The 19,468-nt window shown below is 36.7% G+C and overlaps 1 protein-coding gene across 13 annotated transcripts in view; it reads right to left on the bottom strand.

Annotated features, from left to right (window-relative positions):
* The window catches only part of DOCK7 (dedicator of cytokinesis 7), a 214,594-nt gene that overhangs the window by 2,577 nt on the left and 192,549 nt on the right, over positions 1 to 19,468 (bottom strand). For 8 of the 13 annotated variants that reach the window (XM_078073023.1, XM_078073027.1, XM_078073025.1 and 5 more), the window contains 5 exons: positions 13,126 to 13,251; positions 11,270 to 11,359; positions 10,901 to 11,137; positions 10,408 to 10,551; positions 8,646 to 8,752 (listed from right to left, as the gene is read on the bottom strand). In XM_078073023.1, the coding sequence (XP_077929149.1) occupies positions 8,646 to 8,752; positions 10,408 to 10,551; positions 10,901 to 11,137; positions 11,270 to 11,359; positions 13,126 to 13,251 (704 nt within the window). Of the gene's footprint in view, positions 1 to 8,645; positions 8,753 to 10,407; positions 10,552 to 10,900; positions 11,138 to 11,269; positions 11,360 to 13,125; positions 13,261 to 19,468 lie in introns of all 13 variants that reach the window. The other 5 variants (XM_078073024.1, XM_078073026.1, XM_078073029.1 and 2 more) reach the window with 1 other exon arrangement.

Below are 19,468 nucleotides of genomic sequence, written 5' to 3'. Positions count from 1 at the left end.
CCTATTCACTTATGTACGAACAATGGCATCTGGCACAGTGGTTTGCCAGTGCTTAAATGAATAGTCCTTGATAACAATCCTTTGTCCAATTTATTCAGATATTTAAGAAAAAAACCTGGACCCTAACAGAGCAATGTAGGATGTTAAACAATGTACCCATATCAATAGTTGCAGAATTACAGCTAAGTGATGTTCAGAGGAAAACATACAGTCTTAAATGCTTATATATTTTTTTTAAAAAAGCTAAAAGTGAAGAGCTAAGCAACTGAAAAGAACAGAACAAACTTGAAGTCAAATCACAATCTTTCCACACAAAAAACAACAATGTGCAAATTCTACTAAACATTCTAAGGATAGGTAATCCCAGTGTAACACAATTATTCTACAGTATAGAGGGGGAAAAAACATATTTCTGAGAAGAGTTTCCAACTCCTATTTCAAGGTTTGGATACCAAAACCTAATGGGACTATAAAGATAAAAGTGTAATTTAATCTCACCCATAAACACAGTTGCAAAACTCCTAAACAAGACAAGAGGAAACTGTTGTACCAATATCACACACACGTAACATTCTAAAATCTGTCATGATGAAAATTCAGCATAACAAATAGGTGGGAACTTCTTTAACCTAATTAAAAGTATCTACAAAAAACCTGAAGAAAACACTATACTCAAACAGTGAGCATTTTGTCCTTTTAGATCAAGAACAAGAAAGTGATGTCCTCTATCATAGTGCTATTCAGAATAACATAGTACTGGAGCTTCTAAACATCACTGTAAAAATTAAAAAAGATTCTACAGATAAATTATTAGAATTCACGAGTTTGGCAATATCCTCATGTAAAAATATAAAATTCAACTGCATTCTGTATGCCAGCAAACAAAATATAATTCTAAAAGATACCATTAACAAAAGCATAAAAGTATGAAATACCAAGGAATAAAATCAAGATATATAAGGCCTTTACAGAAAATCAAAATATTAAGAAAACATCTAAGTAAATGAGAACTAGGTCATACTCATGGACTGGAAGAGTCAAGTTCTAAAGAAGTTCCAACTCTCTGCCAACTTATCTACAGATTCAGGTTATTAGTTTTAGGGGGGTAGGGAGGTGGAGGGAATGATAAATTGATTCTATAATCTATATCAAAAGGAAAAGGGTCCAAAATAGTCCTTGAACAAAAGGTGACAGAAATTGCTCTACCAGATATCAAAGTTTATTACAAAGCTGCAGTAATTAAGAAAGCATGATATTGGCTCAAGGAGAAACAGAATAATGGAAGATAATAAAGATCACAGAAACAGATGCATACCAACACGAGCACCTGATTTATAATAATACTGCAAAGCAGAAGAGAAAGGGCAATTTTTGAAATAAGTGGTGCTGTGTCAACTGGATATCCATAGGGAAAAGAAATCTGACCCCAATTCATGCCACAATTAATAAATGGTATCAAGATAATCACCAATCATCAGAATGGACAAAAAAAACTAATCCCTACCTTGAACCACTCAAAAATCAAACGCAAGTGGATTTAAAATAAAAATAAAAAAGCCATTTTTGCCTTCTTCCCCTGTTTTTAGCCTACATTGAGTTTTATTTTTTTAAGATTTTATTTATTTCTTTGGCAGAGAGAGCACAAGTAGGCAGAGCGGTAGGCAGAGGGAGAGGAAGAAGCAGGCTCCCCACTGAGCAGAGAGCCCAACATGGGGCTGGGATCACAACCTGAGCCAAAGGCAGAAGTTCAAACCACTGAGCCACCCAGGTGCCCCTAACCTACACTGAGTTTTAGACATACCATTATACTGGGTTTTAGAAGTCAATATAGAATACTACTATGACCAGGGCACCTGGGTGGCTCAGTCAGTTAAGCGTCTGCCTTCAGCTAAGGGTCATGATCCCTGGGTCCTCCTGGAATCGAGCCCCATATCAGCCTCCCCACTCAGTGAAGAGTCTGCTTCTCCCTCTCCCTCTGCTGTTCCTCCTGCTTGTGTGCGTGCTCTCTGTCAAATAAATCAATCTAAAAATAAAATAAAAAACACTATGACCTCAGTGAAAAAGTTAAGATACAAAAAGCAGCAGTCATAAAGAAAAGACTGAATCCTTCGCTGTGCAGAAGCATTTAATTTTAATGTGGTCCCAGTAGTTTATTTCCCTTGCTTTTAGGAGACATATCTAGAAAAATGCTACTATGATTGATGTCAAAGAAATTACTGTCTGTACTCTTCTAGGATTTTTATGGTTTTGGGTCTCACATTTAAGTCTTTAATCCATTTTGAGTTTATTTTTGTGTGTGGTGAAAGACAGTGGTCCCATTTCATTCTTTTGCATATAGCTGTTGGGTGTTCCCAATGCCATTTGTTGAAGAGACTTTTTTCCATGGCATATTCTTTCCTCTTTTATTGAAGACAAATTGACCATATAATTGTGGGATTACTTCTGGGTCTTCTACCCTGTTCCACTGATCTGTGTTTACTTTTGTGCTAGTCCCATACTGTTCTGATTACTACAGCATTGTAATATAGCTTAAGTCTGGAATTGTGATACCTCCAGTTTTTTGTTCTTTTTTTTCAAGATTGCTTTGGCTATTTGGGGTCTTTTGTTGTTCCATACAAATTTTAGGATTATTTGTTCTAGTTCTGTGAAAAATACTGTTGGTGGGTTGGAAAAGTGAGCAACTCTTGATCTCGAGGTCATGAGTTCAAGGCCTATAATGGGTGCAGAGATTACTTAAATAAAACTTAAAAAAAAAAAAATGCTGTTGTTATTTTGACAGAGATTGCATTAAATCTGTAAAATGCTTTGGGTAGCAATTTTTGTGTGTGTGTGCTTCCATGACCATTTCATCTTTCCATTTCTTTGTGTCATCTTCAATTTCTTTCATTGATGTTTTATAGTTTTCAGAGTATAGGTCTTTCACCTCTTCAGTTTATTCCTAAGTATTTTATTATTTTTGGTGCAACTGTAAATGGGATTGCTTTCTTAATTTCTCTTTCTGCTGCTTCATTATTAATGTATAAAAATGCAAGAGAGTTCTGTACATTGATTCTGTACCCTGAAACTTCACTGAATTCGTTTATTGGTTCTAGTAGTTTTTTGGTGGAATTGTTAGGGTTTTCTATATATAGTATCATGTCATCTGCAAATAAAGTTTTACTTCTTCCTTACCAATTTATTATGTTGAGGTATGTTTGTTCCCTCTAGACCTACTTTGTTGAGGGTTTTTATCATGAATGGATGTTGTACTTTGTCAAATACTTCTGCACCTATTGAAATGATCCTATAGTTTTTATCCTCTCTCATCAATGTGATGTATCATATTGTCTGATTTGAGAATGCTAAACCACCCTTGCATCCCAGGAATAAATCCCACCTGATTGCGGTGAATGATTTTTTTTTTTTAAATGTTATTGTTGGATTCGGTTTGCTAGTATTTTGTTGAGGATTTTGCATCTATGTTCGTAAGAGATATTGGCCTGTGGTTCTCTTTTTTTGTGGTGTCTTTATCTGGTTTTAGTATCAGGATGATACTGGCCTCATAAAATGATTTTGGAAGTTTTCCTTCCTCTTCTATTTTTTGGAGTAGTTTGAGAAGAAGAGGAATTGACTCTAAGTATTTGGTAGAATTCACCTGTGAAGCCATCCGGTCCTGGACTTTTATTTGTTGGGAGGTTTTTTTGTTTTTTTTTTTTTAATGGATTCAATTTCATTGCTGGTAATCAGTCTGTTCAAATTTTCTATTTCTTCCTGCTTCAATTTTGGTAGGCTGTTATGTTTCTAGGAATTTATCCATTTCTTCTAAGCTTTCAAGTTTGTTGGCACACAATTTATCATAATAGTCTCTTGTAATTGTTTATATTTCTGTGGTGTTGGTTGTTACTTGTCCTCTTCATTTATGATTTTGCTTATTTGAGTCCTCTCTCTCTTTTTTCTTTTTGTTGAGTTTGGGTGAAAGTTTATCAATTCTGATCTTTTCAAAGAATTAGCTCCTTGTTTTTTTTTGTGTGTGTGTGTTTTTTTAAGATTTTATTTATTTATTTGAGAGAGAGATCACAGAGGGAGAAGGAGAAGCAGACTCCCCGCTGAGCAGGGAGCCTGATGTGGGACTCGATCCCAGGAATCTGAGATCATGACCTGAGCCACAGGCAGACGCTTAACCGACTGAGCCACCCAGGCGCCCGAATTAGCTCCTGGTTTTATTGATCTATTGTTTATTCTAGTTTCCGTATCATTTACCTCTGCTCTAATCTTTGTTATTTCCTTTCTTTTTGCCGGTTTTGGGTTTTTTCTTTTTGTAGCTCCTTTATGTGTAACAGCTTACACACTTTGGGGAAAAAAGTGGCATTATCTGGTTGAAGTTGAACCTATGAACCAACACTACTCTTAGGTATGTAACTCCTGGAAAATCTCTTGTCAATTCAGAAATAGAGGGATATTTGAATAGTACTCTTGGTAACTATTTTGTTTTGTAAAAACAAAAACACAGGAAACCACCAAATATCCACCAACAGAAAATGAATAAATCATGGCATATTCATACAACATAATATATAAAAATAAAGCAACATTATAGGTATATCTCACAAACACTGAAAACAGCAAGTCACAGAATTATATTCACTGTTCATTTATATAAAAAACATGTGAAACAAAGTAGTGTATTATTAAGGGATACACTCATTTATGATAAAACGATAAAGACAATAAAGGAAATAATATGAAATTCATGATAGTGGTTACCTCTAAAGGAAAGGAGAGATGCTATCAGAGAAGAACATATGAGGAGGGGATCTCAAAGCAATGAGAATGCTATTTCTTAAGCAGGGTGGGTAGGTACATGATTCTTTTCTCCCCGTTCTTTAATAGCAAATGTTATAAATGCTATACTGAATCTACTCAAGATTTAATGAAAGCAAATTTTAAAAGATAAACCCCAAAATATCAAAAGTAAACACACGCAAAGGTATTAATTATTTTTAGGAATAAATGATTAACAAATGAATAGCAAACTAAAGTACCATTTAAACTGATTAACAACAAACATCCTACCTAAATGGCATTACTAAAGCAAGGTGTACTGAGAGTAGTACACTTGCATACTTGGCACTGTTAATACTTAGAAACTTTTTGGAATGCACGATATATTAAGGGCCAATAAAAATGTTCATGTACTTCGGCTCAGTCATTTCATGATTAAAATTTTAACAAAAGAAAAAAAGAGGCACAGCCACTGTGGAAAATAGTACAGAGGCTCCTCAAAAAATTAAAAACAGAAATACCATATGATCCAATAATTCCACTAGTGGGTATTTACCTAAAGAAAATGAAAACATTAATTATAAAGGACACATGCATCCCTATGTTTACTGCAGCATTATTTACATTAGCCAAGATATGGAAGCAACCTAAGTGCCCACTGACAGATGAGTAGATAAAGAAGATGTGAGATACACACACACACACACACACACACACACACAGAGGAATATTACACAGCCATAAAGGGAAGACATCTCGCCATTTGTGACAACATGAATGGACCTAGAGGGTATGATGCTAGGTGAAATAAGTCAGACCGAGAAAGACAAATACCATATGATTTCACTTATATGTGGAATCTAAAAAACAAATGAACAAACAAAAAGCAGAATCAGACCTATAACTACAGAGAACTAATGGTTGCCAGAGAGAAGTGCGGTAGGGAGATGGGCAGAAAAGGTAAAGGGGACTGGGCGACACAGGCTTCCAGTTCTGCAATGAATCGGTCACAGGCACACAAGGCACAGCACAGGGAATGCAGCCAACGGTCCTGTACTAGTGTATGATGACAGACAGTAGCTGTACTTGGGCTGAGCACAGCGTAAGACACAGGGAAGGTGAAGCACTGTGCTGCACACGGGAAACTGACGTAGCACTGCTGTGCCAACTACACGAAAAAAACAAAACAAAAAACACTTAAAAAAAAAAAAGATCCAATGCACTGGTGAACACACCACACTTAAATTCAACTTAAATTCAAATAGGGGCTCCTGGGTGGCTCAGTCGTTAAGCGTCTGCCTTCAGCTCAGGTCCTGGGATCGAGCCACACGATTGGGCTCCCTGCTCTGAGAGAAGCCTGCTTCTCCCTCTCCCACTCCCCCCCTGCTGGTGTTCCCTCTCTGTCTCTCCCTCTGTCAAATAAATAAATAAAATCTTTAAAAAAAACCCAACAAACTTAAATTCAAATATTTAATGAAATAATATAATCATTAGAAAGCTTTAGCTTTAATTGAAAAATAAAAAGATTATATGTATACTGTGAGTTTTATAAATATATATGCATACTGATATAAAAATAAAAGGTAACACAAAAATAAAAAAGCATGACCAACAAAATAATAAATAATAAAAAAGGCTGTAACTTTCTTGATAAAGTTTATGTTATGGAGTGGGGTTTTTTTTTTTTTTTGTCTTTTTGTCATTTAAAAAAACCTTCTCTACAGTTGGTGGTAATACTTAAGAGTCCAGCAGACTACAGAAATTGATCACCTTATCATCAATATACACAAGGAGGAGGACATGTGACTTAAAATGTAGTCAAAACAACAGCAGGGAAAGAAGTAACTGTCTATACTTAAATGTCTATGACCTAAAGAAGTATGTATTGTTCCAAGATCATCTGGCACACAAAGATAGGAGGGTGTTTTTGGTTGTTATCCGAAACTTCCCTAATAATAAAAATAATGCTAGGAATCAGTCAATTCTACAAGTATAAAGTAGATTTCTTTATTTTACTACCACAGTTCATCTACTCCATACACTAGAAGCTATGTTTCCTGTTGTCTCCTAAAACCAAACTTAGAAGGTGGTCTGCCACAATAATCAGATTCTGGAATCTCAGATTTCCGATGAAGCTTTCTGAAGCCTTTTTAAAAGATAGTCACCATGGTCAGGCAGGAGAAATTGATAGGAATTCATGATAGCTATTGCAGTGAGAACGGGGGAAATTCCATCTTAAAATACTTGAACGTGTTAGCATTCCTCGTAATTTTCTGATGACAAAACTGATGTGAAATTATTTCTACCCCTGATAAAGTTGGTTCAGTATATGACTTGATAAGAGAAACCATAAACGGGAGTCAAAGACTGGGTTCTAATGCCGCTTTGTTAGGTGACCATCATGTCATTTACTGAATGGTACACAAGGCTCTCTTACGATCCATTCCCAGTCGACTTACCCAGTATTTGACTGCTTGTCTTTACAGAGTCCATGGTTCCAGCTTCATTAAACTATTCACTTTTCTCAGAACAGTCTCTGAACTTTGCGCATGCTGGGTTTTTTTTCCTTTTCTATTTAGTATGCCCTGCTCCTCGTTTCTGCCTGAAAAACTAATATCCATCCTTCAAGGTCCATATCAAATGTCGACTTCTGTGGGAAATCTTCCCTGGCATCACCATGTAAAATTAATCATTCCCTCTATTGTCAAGCTTACAGTGTTGGTAAAGCAGGAATCAGTCTCAAGTTGATAAATGACTTTTTTCCTATTGTTTCAAAATTTAATATTTGCCCAACACCTATTTATTTTGTGCCAAGTATTATCTGTGCAGAAAAGAGTTAACTGCAGGCCTGAGACTGCTACCCTTTTCAAAGGCCTATTTGCAAGGCTGGCCCTTGGTTAGCAGCTGGGAATTTGGATTTCGGGAGGTAATCATTCCCAGAAGATAAGAGTGGCTCACTGTGCCTACACTATTTATACAAACGTTATGGCTTATGCTGAACACCTGCTTTCAGAATTCTGGTACCTGCCAGGGAGAAGGGGCCTATAGGAACAGCCCTCAACAACAATCTTGGCCCGGAGTCTCTATTCAGTAGCTTCCGGGTAGACAACATTTCACCCACGCTATCCCAGCTCATCCCAGCTCACGGCTGGAGGAGTCAGGAGCGCCTGTGTGAACCCCCTGAGAGAGGATTCTAGAGTCTATACCTGGATCCCCCCAGACTTCACGCACAGTGCCTTTTCCCTTTGAGGGTTTTTACTTTGTCCCTTTCCATAGAAATCAATCACAGCCGTGACTACAACTATATGCGGAGTCCTGTGAGTCCTCCTAGCAAATCATTAAAACTGGGGGTGGTCCTGGGGACCCTGAGACACCCATATATTATTTCATCTAACTTGCACAACCTCCCTGTGGGAAGTAGATTATTATTATCATCCTTATTTAATAGATTAGAAAATGATCACAGAGATTAAATGACCTGGAATAGGACACACAATGACAAAGACAAGATTTGAACACAAATTTTCTGCTTCCAAGTTTGTTGCTTGTATGTTTCCTGAGGGAAGGGAAGCAAAAACTTTCACACTGAAGGTTCACAATAAATAACAACTCTCAGGTTAAACAGCTAACTAGTCTAATAATAGTTCCATGTTAAAAAAATGTTGAGTCTAGGCTTTTCTCATCTTTAAAAATATGGCAATATAGAGTATTAGAGGTGGGGGGATATGTATACACCCTGAAGGAATAGTAAGTTATACACAAACTTAGTCTTTGTGAGCCACTTCCTAGATTTTCTCTTTTCAAGAGTCCCTTAAGACCCTTACACCATTCTGTGGTTTGGACATTCTCAATTTGAGGGTCTTTACACAGGAAGCCTTGAGTACCTTTTAGTAAAATCTTTGAAGCACAGTCGTAGTTTATTATGATGTCTGAAGAGCTTTGGGTCACTGGGTATTTCAGACAGAAAAACCTGGGCAACTTCCAAAGGCCCCTGTAAAATAAGAAAATAAAACAAGTGTGTTTTTGTCTTCTCTAAAATCAGAGGTATAATTTACCCAAATGATTTTTTCTTAGCACTAAGATGGCTGCATTTAAGCATAATGCAGATATGTCTATGTCTATATTAAAACTTCTCAGGGCACTTGGGTGGCTCAGTCAGTTCACGTCTGACTCTTGATTTCCGCTCTGGTCATGATCTCAGAATCCCGTGTCCGGCTGTGGGCTCAGCAGGGAGTTTGCTTGAGATTTTCTCTCTCTCTCTCTCTCTCTCTCCCTCTGCCTCTCCTCACCCTTGAGTGTACTCTCTCTCCCTCTAAAATAAATACACCCATCTTTAAAAACAAAACCAAAATACAAAAAAACCTTCTCACAGACAGATTCTGGCCATATTATTTTTAGCTTCTCCTAATGCCAAATCTATATGCTTAGGTACTGTAATTAAATTGCTGAGTATTTTTCAAAGAAAAACAGTAGGAGTTCAAGGATTGACTATTATATTTATCAATACATTTTGTCTTGTACTTTTTACATTCCTTAATTTACCCTGGATGCAAACAGTTGTCAAGCCACTGGTTATTAGATACTTGATTCTGCTAAAATAGCTTCCCTCAGTATTCCAAATGTGTTCTAACACTGCAAGTTAAAGACAATCCCTTGTGAGTGTTGTATCATTTGGAAGTAAAACCCCCAAATCATGTATGTTTTTAGGGGTAAAGGTGTTAAAACATTTCTTTCGCTTTGGTACGGCACTTTTTGGCTTTGCTTCTTTAACCTAAAATATAGGTAAGATATATAATATGAATTCTTACTTGAAGCCTTTCTGGATTTTCCCTTACCCTGGAATATTCCCTAATCATCAGCAAGAGAATCTGAATGAACCCATTACAAGGAGATAAACGGGGATGGCTTCTAATCTGCACATGACAAAGCACCAAACAATAATATCTTATGTACATATATTATTAAAATTTTCAGAGTGATTCCACATATTTCCTCCTCATGACTCAATGGGAAGGAGATCTGGAGAAGATAACATCAGGGAATATCTAAGGAAGTAGGCATTCACATGTACGAAGAGAGTTTCTGAAAACAAGACCTTTTTAGATCACGTTCTTTCAGTACGAGGTTTTTGTTTTTTTAAAGATTTTGTTTATTTTTTGACAGAGAAAGAGAGACAGCGAGAGAGGGAACGCAAGCAGGGGGAGTGGGAGAGGGAGAAGCAGGCTTCCCGCTGAGCAGGGAGCCCGATGCGGGGCTCGATCCCAGGACTCTGGGATCATGACCCCAGCCGAAGGCAGACGCCCAACCGACTGAGCCACCCAGGTGCCCCTCGGTACGAGGTTTTAAAGGAAGGGCCATTTTAAGTGAATCAGTTCCTTCTTAATAGAATGTTTAAGAACAGACAGGTAGAAAAATACAGGCAGTACGGAGGGCAGGCATGAAAACCTTCATAACTGCGATTATACTAAAAAGATTTTTTTTTCAGTCTATTTTCATTTATACTTCGTGTCTTTTGCAAACCACTCCTAACCCACCTATCTTTTTCCACTTGCTCAGACACTCGTGGCCTTTGTGAAACATAATCAGGAAATCCTTCCCAATTCCACTTACGACGGCCATCACAGAGTACCAGCAAAAAGCACTAACCTGATTCACTGTTGTGCCTACAGACCCCTGGAGAACCATCTGAAGCATTTTGGGGTCTGCTGGATCCTGATGTGTTGCAAATGCCAACTCCTGGGTCTTTTTCTGCATGTCTTCAATAGCAACTTCAATTGGAGTTAAGATGATCTGGGTGAAATAACATCTAGTAGGTCAGTGTACTGATCGAAAACTATTCAATGAGCCTGATATATAATCATTTTTTTAAAAAGTGGAGACCAACTATAAAACTGTTTTCTAATAATAGAATTCCAAACTTTGGATCCCTAAATTGGGGAGGCAGGGGAGCCAACCTTTTAATGCATAAGCTGAGGGTAAACTAGGGATTTAGAAAAGAAGCCAAAGTTAATGACTCAAAAATGGGTAAAGTTCTAGGATGCTGCCACGTGAGGGGCGGTATGTAACCCTACAGCCACACTATTCTCACACGGCTCCAGTGTCTCTGTTTCACAAATCCTATTCCCGTTTGTGGACTTACCTCCTCTTTGTGAGTGACATTGACCCTTGTCTTAATATAAGGAAAGGCATGAGAAGTAGTCAGAATGGTCTTCCGTTTGAACTGTTCATGAAGTTCCCCATGGGCACGGCCGTCCAAAGTGAAAGGCGTACAGTACATGAAACGGCGAAGATTATAGTTTTTGTCAAAATAGGTGATTCTGTCCTTCATCTCGTATGTGTCAAAGTACGGTTCCACATAGGTTATCTGAATATATGCCTGGGGATTAAAAAAAAAAAAAAAAAAAAAAGGCCTTCATTTTCTCACTGTTAAATCATCATTTAATCCTTCTCCCACAAAATCATGGTCTCAGAGCTACACCTGCGTGGCATTCGGTCTCACCCACCATACCTTATTAGGATCTAATTTACACTTGTCTACAGGATTAGAGTCCTTGATTACTTCAACCACATCCTCTCCAAATCTTTCTCCATAAAATCCCTACAATGAAAGAAAAAGAAACCTTTTACATGAAGTTAACATTAGTGGAGAACAGAGAAGGCCTCTGAGGGAGACTTCTGAGCAAAATTAGGCCATTTAGTGAGTTCTTGTACAACCATCTGAGTAATTACAAAATAATTATTTAGGTTCACAAAAATTATATTAGCCTATTTATTTGATATTATTTATATCTACTCACTTTAATACAAAATAGAAGAACAATTTTCTACAATAAAAGTACAGGATTCCATAAGGGATCCTCAAGAAAAATAAAAAGGGAACAGAAAGCAGAACCAAAGAAACAAGGTATCTTTGATGTATAGGACCTTACTTTTATTGAGTTTGATGTGGCCTGATTTCTTGCAGACATGGGTCAATGAACCAACATTCATTTTTATGAATGATTTAATATTCCAGAGTTTTCAAATAAAAGCGTTGATCTGCTGAAAGTTTCATACTGGTTTAGATTTTGAAAAGGCAACCCAGTCAAGAATGTAGTGACTTTCCCAGATAACACAGAGGAGCAGCATGGGCAACAGATGGAGCTACTCAAGAGGAAAAATTACATCTGAATCTTCAAAGGAGAACCCCTACTCTTCCCTCAAAGATAATTTTTATGATTGAGTAAATTTGGAAAATACTGTCTCAGTATTTCCCAAGACTTACTTAGCTCTTGAAAAATAAAAAGTCACACTTTAAGCCAATTTATGGAAGGTGAGCCCAGGGAAGTCACCAATAAGAATACAACATTCAAGAAATTAATAGGAGCTGAGAATTAAAACAAGCCCAGAACACTGCTTCTCAAACTCTTATGTGAATACAAGTCACCCAGGGATCTTGTTAAAATGGAGGTTTTAATTTAGAATATCTGAGGTAGGTAGGGTCTGAGATTCTACATTTCAATCTCCTAGATGAGGCCAGTGCTTCTGGTCCGTGGGCTGCATTTTGAGTAAAAAAGAATAGAGAGACGTTGGAAAGACTAACTATAGCAGAAAAGATTGGTAAACCTCATAAATATGAAAATTAGTCATTCATGGTGAAAATGAAGAAGTTCTAAAGGTTAAGGGGTTCTAAGAAGTGTTTTCAGGGTATGATTTCAGGCTTTTGATTTCTAAAGGATTCTCACTGGGAATCAGGCCAAAGAGATAATGCACTTGGGTCAGAAATTTCTTGGGGTTCCAGTTCCATCATCAGTTGCTACTTAACTCCTTATGCCTTTTACTGCAAAATGTAGATAATACTATACATTTCTCTGTAAATCACAGTAATTCTGAAGGTTGTAGCGGTTTCTAAAATATGCGTGAAAGGGGCACCTGGGTGGCTCAGTCATTAAGTGTCTGCCTTCGGCTCAGCTCATGGTCCCAGGGTCCTGGGATCGAGCCCCACATCGGGCTCCCTGCTCGGCGGGAAGCCTGCTTCTCCCTCTCCCACTCCCCCTGCTTGTGTTCCCTCTCTCGCTGTGTCTCTTTCTGTCAAATAAATAAAATCTTTAAAAAAGATAAAATAAAATAAAATAAATAAAATAAAATAAAATATGTGTGAAAAAAGAGCCTCAAAAAAAAGTTTATATTATTTTACTGTTGCCATAGAAGATTTGAAGGATTTGAAAGATTATTACTGCAGCTATCAAAAAATCCTTAGTCTCTAAAGGAGTAGTTTATTTGGCAGGATCTGGCTTATTAAATGATTCGATCTGGATCTGAAAGTCAATTCATCATAGAGAATACAAATTAAAGATGACATTTATAAACTACCACAGCATTCACCTCCAATCTGTGAGAGATCTCTGCAAGTTTGGTTATTGCAGGCTCCTTGTAAACAAATTCCTGTTCATCCAAATCCCCGAACTTGGTTCCATAAAAACCAACACGAAAATAGGTGCCAAACATCCGCTTACCATCCTAGGCGTAGGAAAACAAAGAAACTTTAATACAAAGTTTTTTTTTGTTTTTCACATTATGTTTACATTGCTATAGCATAAAATTCTCAAAACATTGCAAAAAGATTTCATTCAAAATTACAAAATTTTATTGTTTCTCAAATGAAGGTAAAAACAAAGTAAATATTCTTTCTTTTTCGTTATTTCTAACAACTAACATTCTGCAATTAGGGCTTTTATCAAGTGACTGAATCACATATGTTTTATGTTTTTCAGAGTTTGTACCAAGTGACTACCTCACATTGGTCTATGTTTTTAAGTCCCTATACTTTGAGATAAATCATTTTCCTTATTGAAAGAAAAGATGCTTTGTATAACAAGAACTGTGTCTTAATTATTCTGAAATTATAGCATACCAAATAAAGTTAAATTTAAAAATAACATTAACATTTTTAGTTAGCGTTTGCCTTCATACAATCTTTATACATATCATCAATGAGGTCATAACAGTTAGGAGCCAAGTATATAGCCCCCGGCATAGAGGACTCAGGAAATGGCAAGACCGTGCAGAAGCCCTGAGGCAGACAATTTACAATGGTGTCCCTCTCTCGATAAAAATACTTCTATGTGGAAGAGTAACAAAAAATGGAACAGAAAGGGAAAAGTGCATGAGATAAGAAAAAAATGTGACACGAGTTGGTTACTCTCAAGTCCCCAAACCACCCGCTGCATACATTAACCACACATTCAAGTACAAAGTACACTAAGACTATCTGAACTCTTACACAGCACATTTGAGCACAAACTCCTTCAATAAAGATAAAATATTTGGAAGCTTTCTATGCAATTCTTACAATTTATTTACAAGTATGTTTCAGAAGGGGGTGCCTGGGTGGTGCCTTTGGTTAAGCGTCTGATGCTTGGTTTCGGCTCAGGTCCCGATCTCAGGGTTATTAGATCGAGCCCCGTGCTGGGCCTGCTTAAGATTCTCGCTCTCCCCTGCCCCTACCTCCCCTCAAATAAATAAATAAATCTTTAAAAAAACAAGATGTTTCCGAAGGATTTTGTGGTAGTGCCTATATACACAGTCTCACATAAGTATTTAAAAACCTCTGAATTCTCTTTAAGCCTAATCTGTCTTACACTTACTTGTCCTATATTGAGTTCTTACTGGAAAGGCTAAAGGATATGTAAAATAAGTCACAAATGAAACAGATAATTAAGCAAATCAGGAAACTCTGATCCTTAATTTACTAGTTTCATAACACCAAAAAAAATAAAGTACAGTGACTAAAAATATCCCCACATTTCTATCCAGGAGAAATGAAGTTTTGAAGACAAAAATGTCTTTGGAGCTAAAAAAAAAAAAAAAAAACAAACCTTGAGGTTTCTAGTCTAAAAATTTTTTTCACAGTTATTTCAAAATTTAACACATATAAAAATTAACTGAGTTCCTACAGCAAATGAAATCTCTCTAGAAAAAAAGGTATTCAATCAAAATTCTGATTAAAACCATCCATAAGCCAATGAAACAATATAACATCAAATTTTGACATAATCAAGGAATGAAGGCACTGCATGGAAAATAAAAATGGCGTTTGAGAAAATTAATACCTTGTGATTATTATGTTTCAAAAATGTCATACACATATATACACATACATTTCTACTTTTAGAAACCACAAATAGTAAAATTTTGTTATTCTGGCCAAACTCCTCTCAGAGGTGTCCAACTTAAAATGCTATTCCACATCTTTAATATTGTGGCCTTTTAAATATTTGAAGACCGCGATTAGGACTTGTTTCCTTTAGCTAAACTTTCCAGTTCCCAATCATCTTTATATGATAGGAATTACTATCATGTTTGCATTTTATTAGTTTTTCAATGCCACCTTTCAAAGTGTGGCGTCTCAGAAACACACAGAATACTGCTGATGTGATCTGATCAGTGCAGGGATCAGTGGGCTCACTGCCTCCCATATGAACTTGAATTTTATTAATGCAGCTTATACCCAGTTACTAAGCACTTAAAGCTCTTTTTATTTACTTTCTTATACTGACATTCAGTTCAAGGAAAAAAAATACTGAGTGCTTATACTGTGTTAGACACTGTTCATCGTCAGTAATATGAAAATAAAAATGAGAAGATTTCGTTCCTCAAGAAAGTAAAGGATATACTCAAATAATTACAATACAAAGGGTTATGTGTTATAATAAAAAGTGGAATCAAGAAAGGAAAGATTAATCCTGCCGGACCCAGGTCACAGAAGAAGTGACACACAGAGTTCTACAAGTCACAAGAACGGCTAACTGGATGTAGGAAGGAAGGAAAGACCATTTCAGCAGAGAGAGAAAGAAAGAAAAAAGAAAGAAGATAAAAGCCATGAAACAGAATGTGAGGGAAACCATTCATCCATTCACAGATTGACTGAGTGCCTACCATATATGTCAGCAAACTGTTCCAGGCATTTGTGATAAATCAGTGAACAAAAGAGACAAAGAGCGTGGTCAGGGTAGGTCTAGAGGTGACATCTGAGCAAAGATGTGGAGGAGGTGGGAGAATTATTCATGTGGATCTCTGGGGAGAGCACTGCAGGCAGAAGAGCGAGCCAGTGCACAGGTCCCAGGACAGAGCCTATCCAGTATGTTTGAATAACAGGAAGGAGGCCGGGGAATTGAAGGGGAGTGTGCAAGAGGCAGAATGGAGTAGATCAGAGAGGTAACTCTAAGGAGTTACTGGAATTGAGAATGAATGTGTGTGCACTGGAATGGGGGAGGGAACAGAAGGAAGGCTAAGAGTTTGAGTAAATTTATTTTCAATTTACAAAAAGTTCTATAGTGTAAAACCACTGACTCTATCATGTTCATGAACCCATAATCATATAGCTTCTTCCTCACCAAAAACGTCACTTCATCTTATTTCTTCTTCAGAGTTTTAGACCACAAGAGGACACTTGTTTTCTACTTTCCTATAACCTAGCTTCTATTTTTCTAGCATTACCTTTCCTTACTGTCATGAATTCTTTCTGAATTTCCTATCATTCCCACACTCCAATTTATTCTTCTATTTACTGATTCTACCATCTCCTGGGTGATGCGACCACATCGCAGACAAGCAAAACCCATCTACTCCTCCCTCCACGTCTCTAATGGTTGAAATGTCTTATGACGAATGGACCGCAAATTTTTTCTAGTTTTGTTATCTTTAATGCAAGAACACTCTGTGGGGCTAGTTTTGTATTTCTACAATGACATCACTACTAAAACTTTTATCCACACCCAATTGTTTTCTGCTATGCTTCCTTCAAGGTTATTGATTTCCAGATAGGCACACCAGTATTTCATACAGTAGTAATCACCCTCCTCTTCTACTCAATCTATTCCTCTTATAGAACACAAACACTTTGATCAGTTTAGTTAGTAGTAGATGTCAACTTGGGAACATAACACCTCCTAGATTTCATTAGCCAAATTGTGTTAAGATTTCAAGTAGCAATAATGATAATGATGATGATGATGTTATAGTAACAACAATAAAAATAATAATCTCCAACATTTTTAAACTACTTACTATGTGCTAGACGCTATTATCCCCTTTACATGAATTATTCTTATCACAACTATGAGATAGGTACCATTTTTTTTTGCCCTCATTTTATAGATGAGGAAAAGTAACTTGTCCAAGGTCACATGTTAATCAGTGGTGGGGCTGAGAGCTAAATACCAATATATTTGACACCTGAAGTCCAAGTTCTTAATTAAGCTATATAAATTCCCATACCCTATATACTGATATACAAACATTAGGACATAAGTATGATCTCTGAGCCATCTTCCACTTCTGATGTTTTCCTTGAGAATTTTTGAGAATTTCCTTGAGTAAGTCTTTTGAGAATTAATGGGTACCTCCTACCCTATGCTTTGTCTTTTGCTATATTACAACACTGTCCTCTCTACTCTAATATGATAAGCAGGTTGGTGGTTCACCTATGGAATATATTCTTCTAAGGTATAGCCTGTCACATTTCTTTTCAGAAGTTCAGTTTCAACCATTCCATGTCGTAGTCCAGGAAAAAGAAATCACATCTACTATCCTCTACACTGTGCATGTTTTCTGTCCAAGTCTTTCCTTTTCTGAAAAGTAGCATAAAGGGCAGAACACGATCAGTGGTACTGCATCATCAGATGCTCAGTCATGGGTCTGTACCAATTATCAGGGAATCACCAACTACCCAAAAAGTGTCTCCTCCTGGAGATAAGAAGATTCTTCCCACCTATTATGTTTTCCTTAACTTTCTTTATATCTGACTTAACATTCCTGAGGTAAAGACTAGGCTTCTGGAATTTTTTCATTCCCTTCCTTCAGGGACTCCCCCCACCTCCATCATATCGCTGTTTCTAATTCTGCTCTACCTTTACTTGCTTAGATGAGTTAATTTATCTCACTTAGCTTTAGCATAGATTAAAGCATTAAAAATTCAACAGAAACCACTGCACCAAAACTATGGCCAGTATTTCTGAGCATATAAAACCCCCAAAACTGTCTCATAGTCATGTCCATCCAGCCCAATGACAAGAGTTAAGATACAGCCCTTTTGCATGTTTTGATCTCAAAAGTTAGGGTACCCCACTTTTCTTTAGCAGTCCAGCAGAAAGAGTTTAGCTTCACAAAGCTAATAAGCCCTTCTCTAGCCTTTCTGGAGACGATAAAATATACCTAATACGGTAGTGATATTCCCTTTGAAGAAATATGTTGTAATCTTTTAAGAAAAAAAAAGAATGGAGAAAGTGTCACATGACTATTACCGATGTTTGGGGATTGATTATTCTGAAAAATCCAAACTTGCATTAATTTATTTCTGAAACTGATCACTGTTGGGTACATGGATAAATGCTTCTTTTAAAAATGAAACACACACATGCAAAAAATGAAATCAGTATAAAAATTTCCATACAGAAATTCAGTATTTCTCTTTTCCTAAAAATTTTTTTAAAATGCAATCGTAAGAAAGAAATGATTAAAACACACTTTATTTCCTATTATTGCCAGAAAAAGAAATGGGCTTGGGAAAAGAGAAAATAAAGGTGAACACTAAATAGCCATTAAGGTACTGAGAGTGAAAGAGCAGGGAACAGCCACCATGATTTGTGACGGGTTCCTGATTGGTTCCTTTGCATGGTAAATACTTGACCAAATTGCTAAGTGTCAAGTTTTAGAGTTATCTTTTACACACACACACACACACACACACACACACACACACCCCTCAAAAGCTTTGCCAACTCCAATTATTTGTACCAAATCAAAGAGCATAATGAAAAATGAAACACACTGCCCAGAAGGGCTTTCCTGTAAGTCAGGTAGTGAGTTATCCATTCAAAGAGCCTTTCTACACAATGGATAAGTTATCCTTACTGGATATTAAACCAGTGAGTTCTCTGAGAATACTAGGATATTAGCTAGGAAACACAGCTTTTAGAAAAAAAACAAAATTACTGAAGTTTTCACAGAGTCAAAAAGAAAAATATTCACAAGATAGGAACTTACCACAATAGACAATAGTAAAAGTAGGGAGTAGGGTCAGCAACCAGGGGCAAGAGAGAAGAGAAAACAGAAAGCATTTTAATTAGGGAAATTTCAAAACAAATAAGCAGCAAATGGTGGCAAACACATTTTTAAAATGCAAGCATCCATTTAAGTTTTACAAGGGAAAAGCAAAAAACAAACGTGCAACAATTTTAGAAGCTACAAAGCTAAAAGTCCAGTGAAAGGTAGTGACAAGAATATAAACAGAAAAATAAAGTCTGCACGACTTTTATCATGCAATAAACATGATGACAGAATGATATTAATGTCATAACCAGTGAAAATTATACCTTTCAGGGGTCGATTTAGCATCAAGCCGACTAGTAATAAACTGCTCAGAGGTTTCAATATATCTTCTTTCATGCCTACTTTTCAGCTAATTTCATTTCATGTGAGGAAATCCATAAAGAACTTTACCATTCCTAGATTAACCATGGCAAGTCTCTTTCTGTTATCTCCTAACTGAGCCACAAAAATGAGGAATTAGATATTAATGAGGTCATACACATTGAATCTGGAGAATTAAGGTAGATATACAAGTACTGGCTTCATCTGAAGAAAAGCAGAAAGTAGGGACTAATTCAGGAATGGAGGAAACACAGTAGTAACATTTATTCCTAAGGTTTTCTATCTGGGTCCCCAA

The sequence above is a fragment of the Halichoerus grypus genome, chromosome 5 (genome assembly GCF_964656455.1).
Source record: "Halichoerus grypus chromosome 5, mHalGry1.hap1.1, whole genome shotgun sequence".
Classification (NCBI taxonomy): domain Eukaryota; kingdom Metazoa; phylum Chordata; class Mammalia; order Carnivora; family Phocidae; genus Halichoerus; species Halichoerus grypus.
This window is presented reverse-complemented; position numbering and strand designations above follow the sequence as displayed.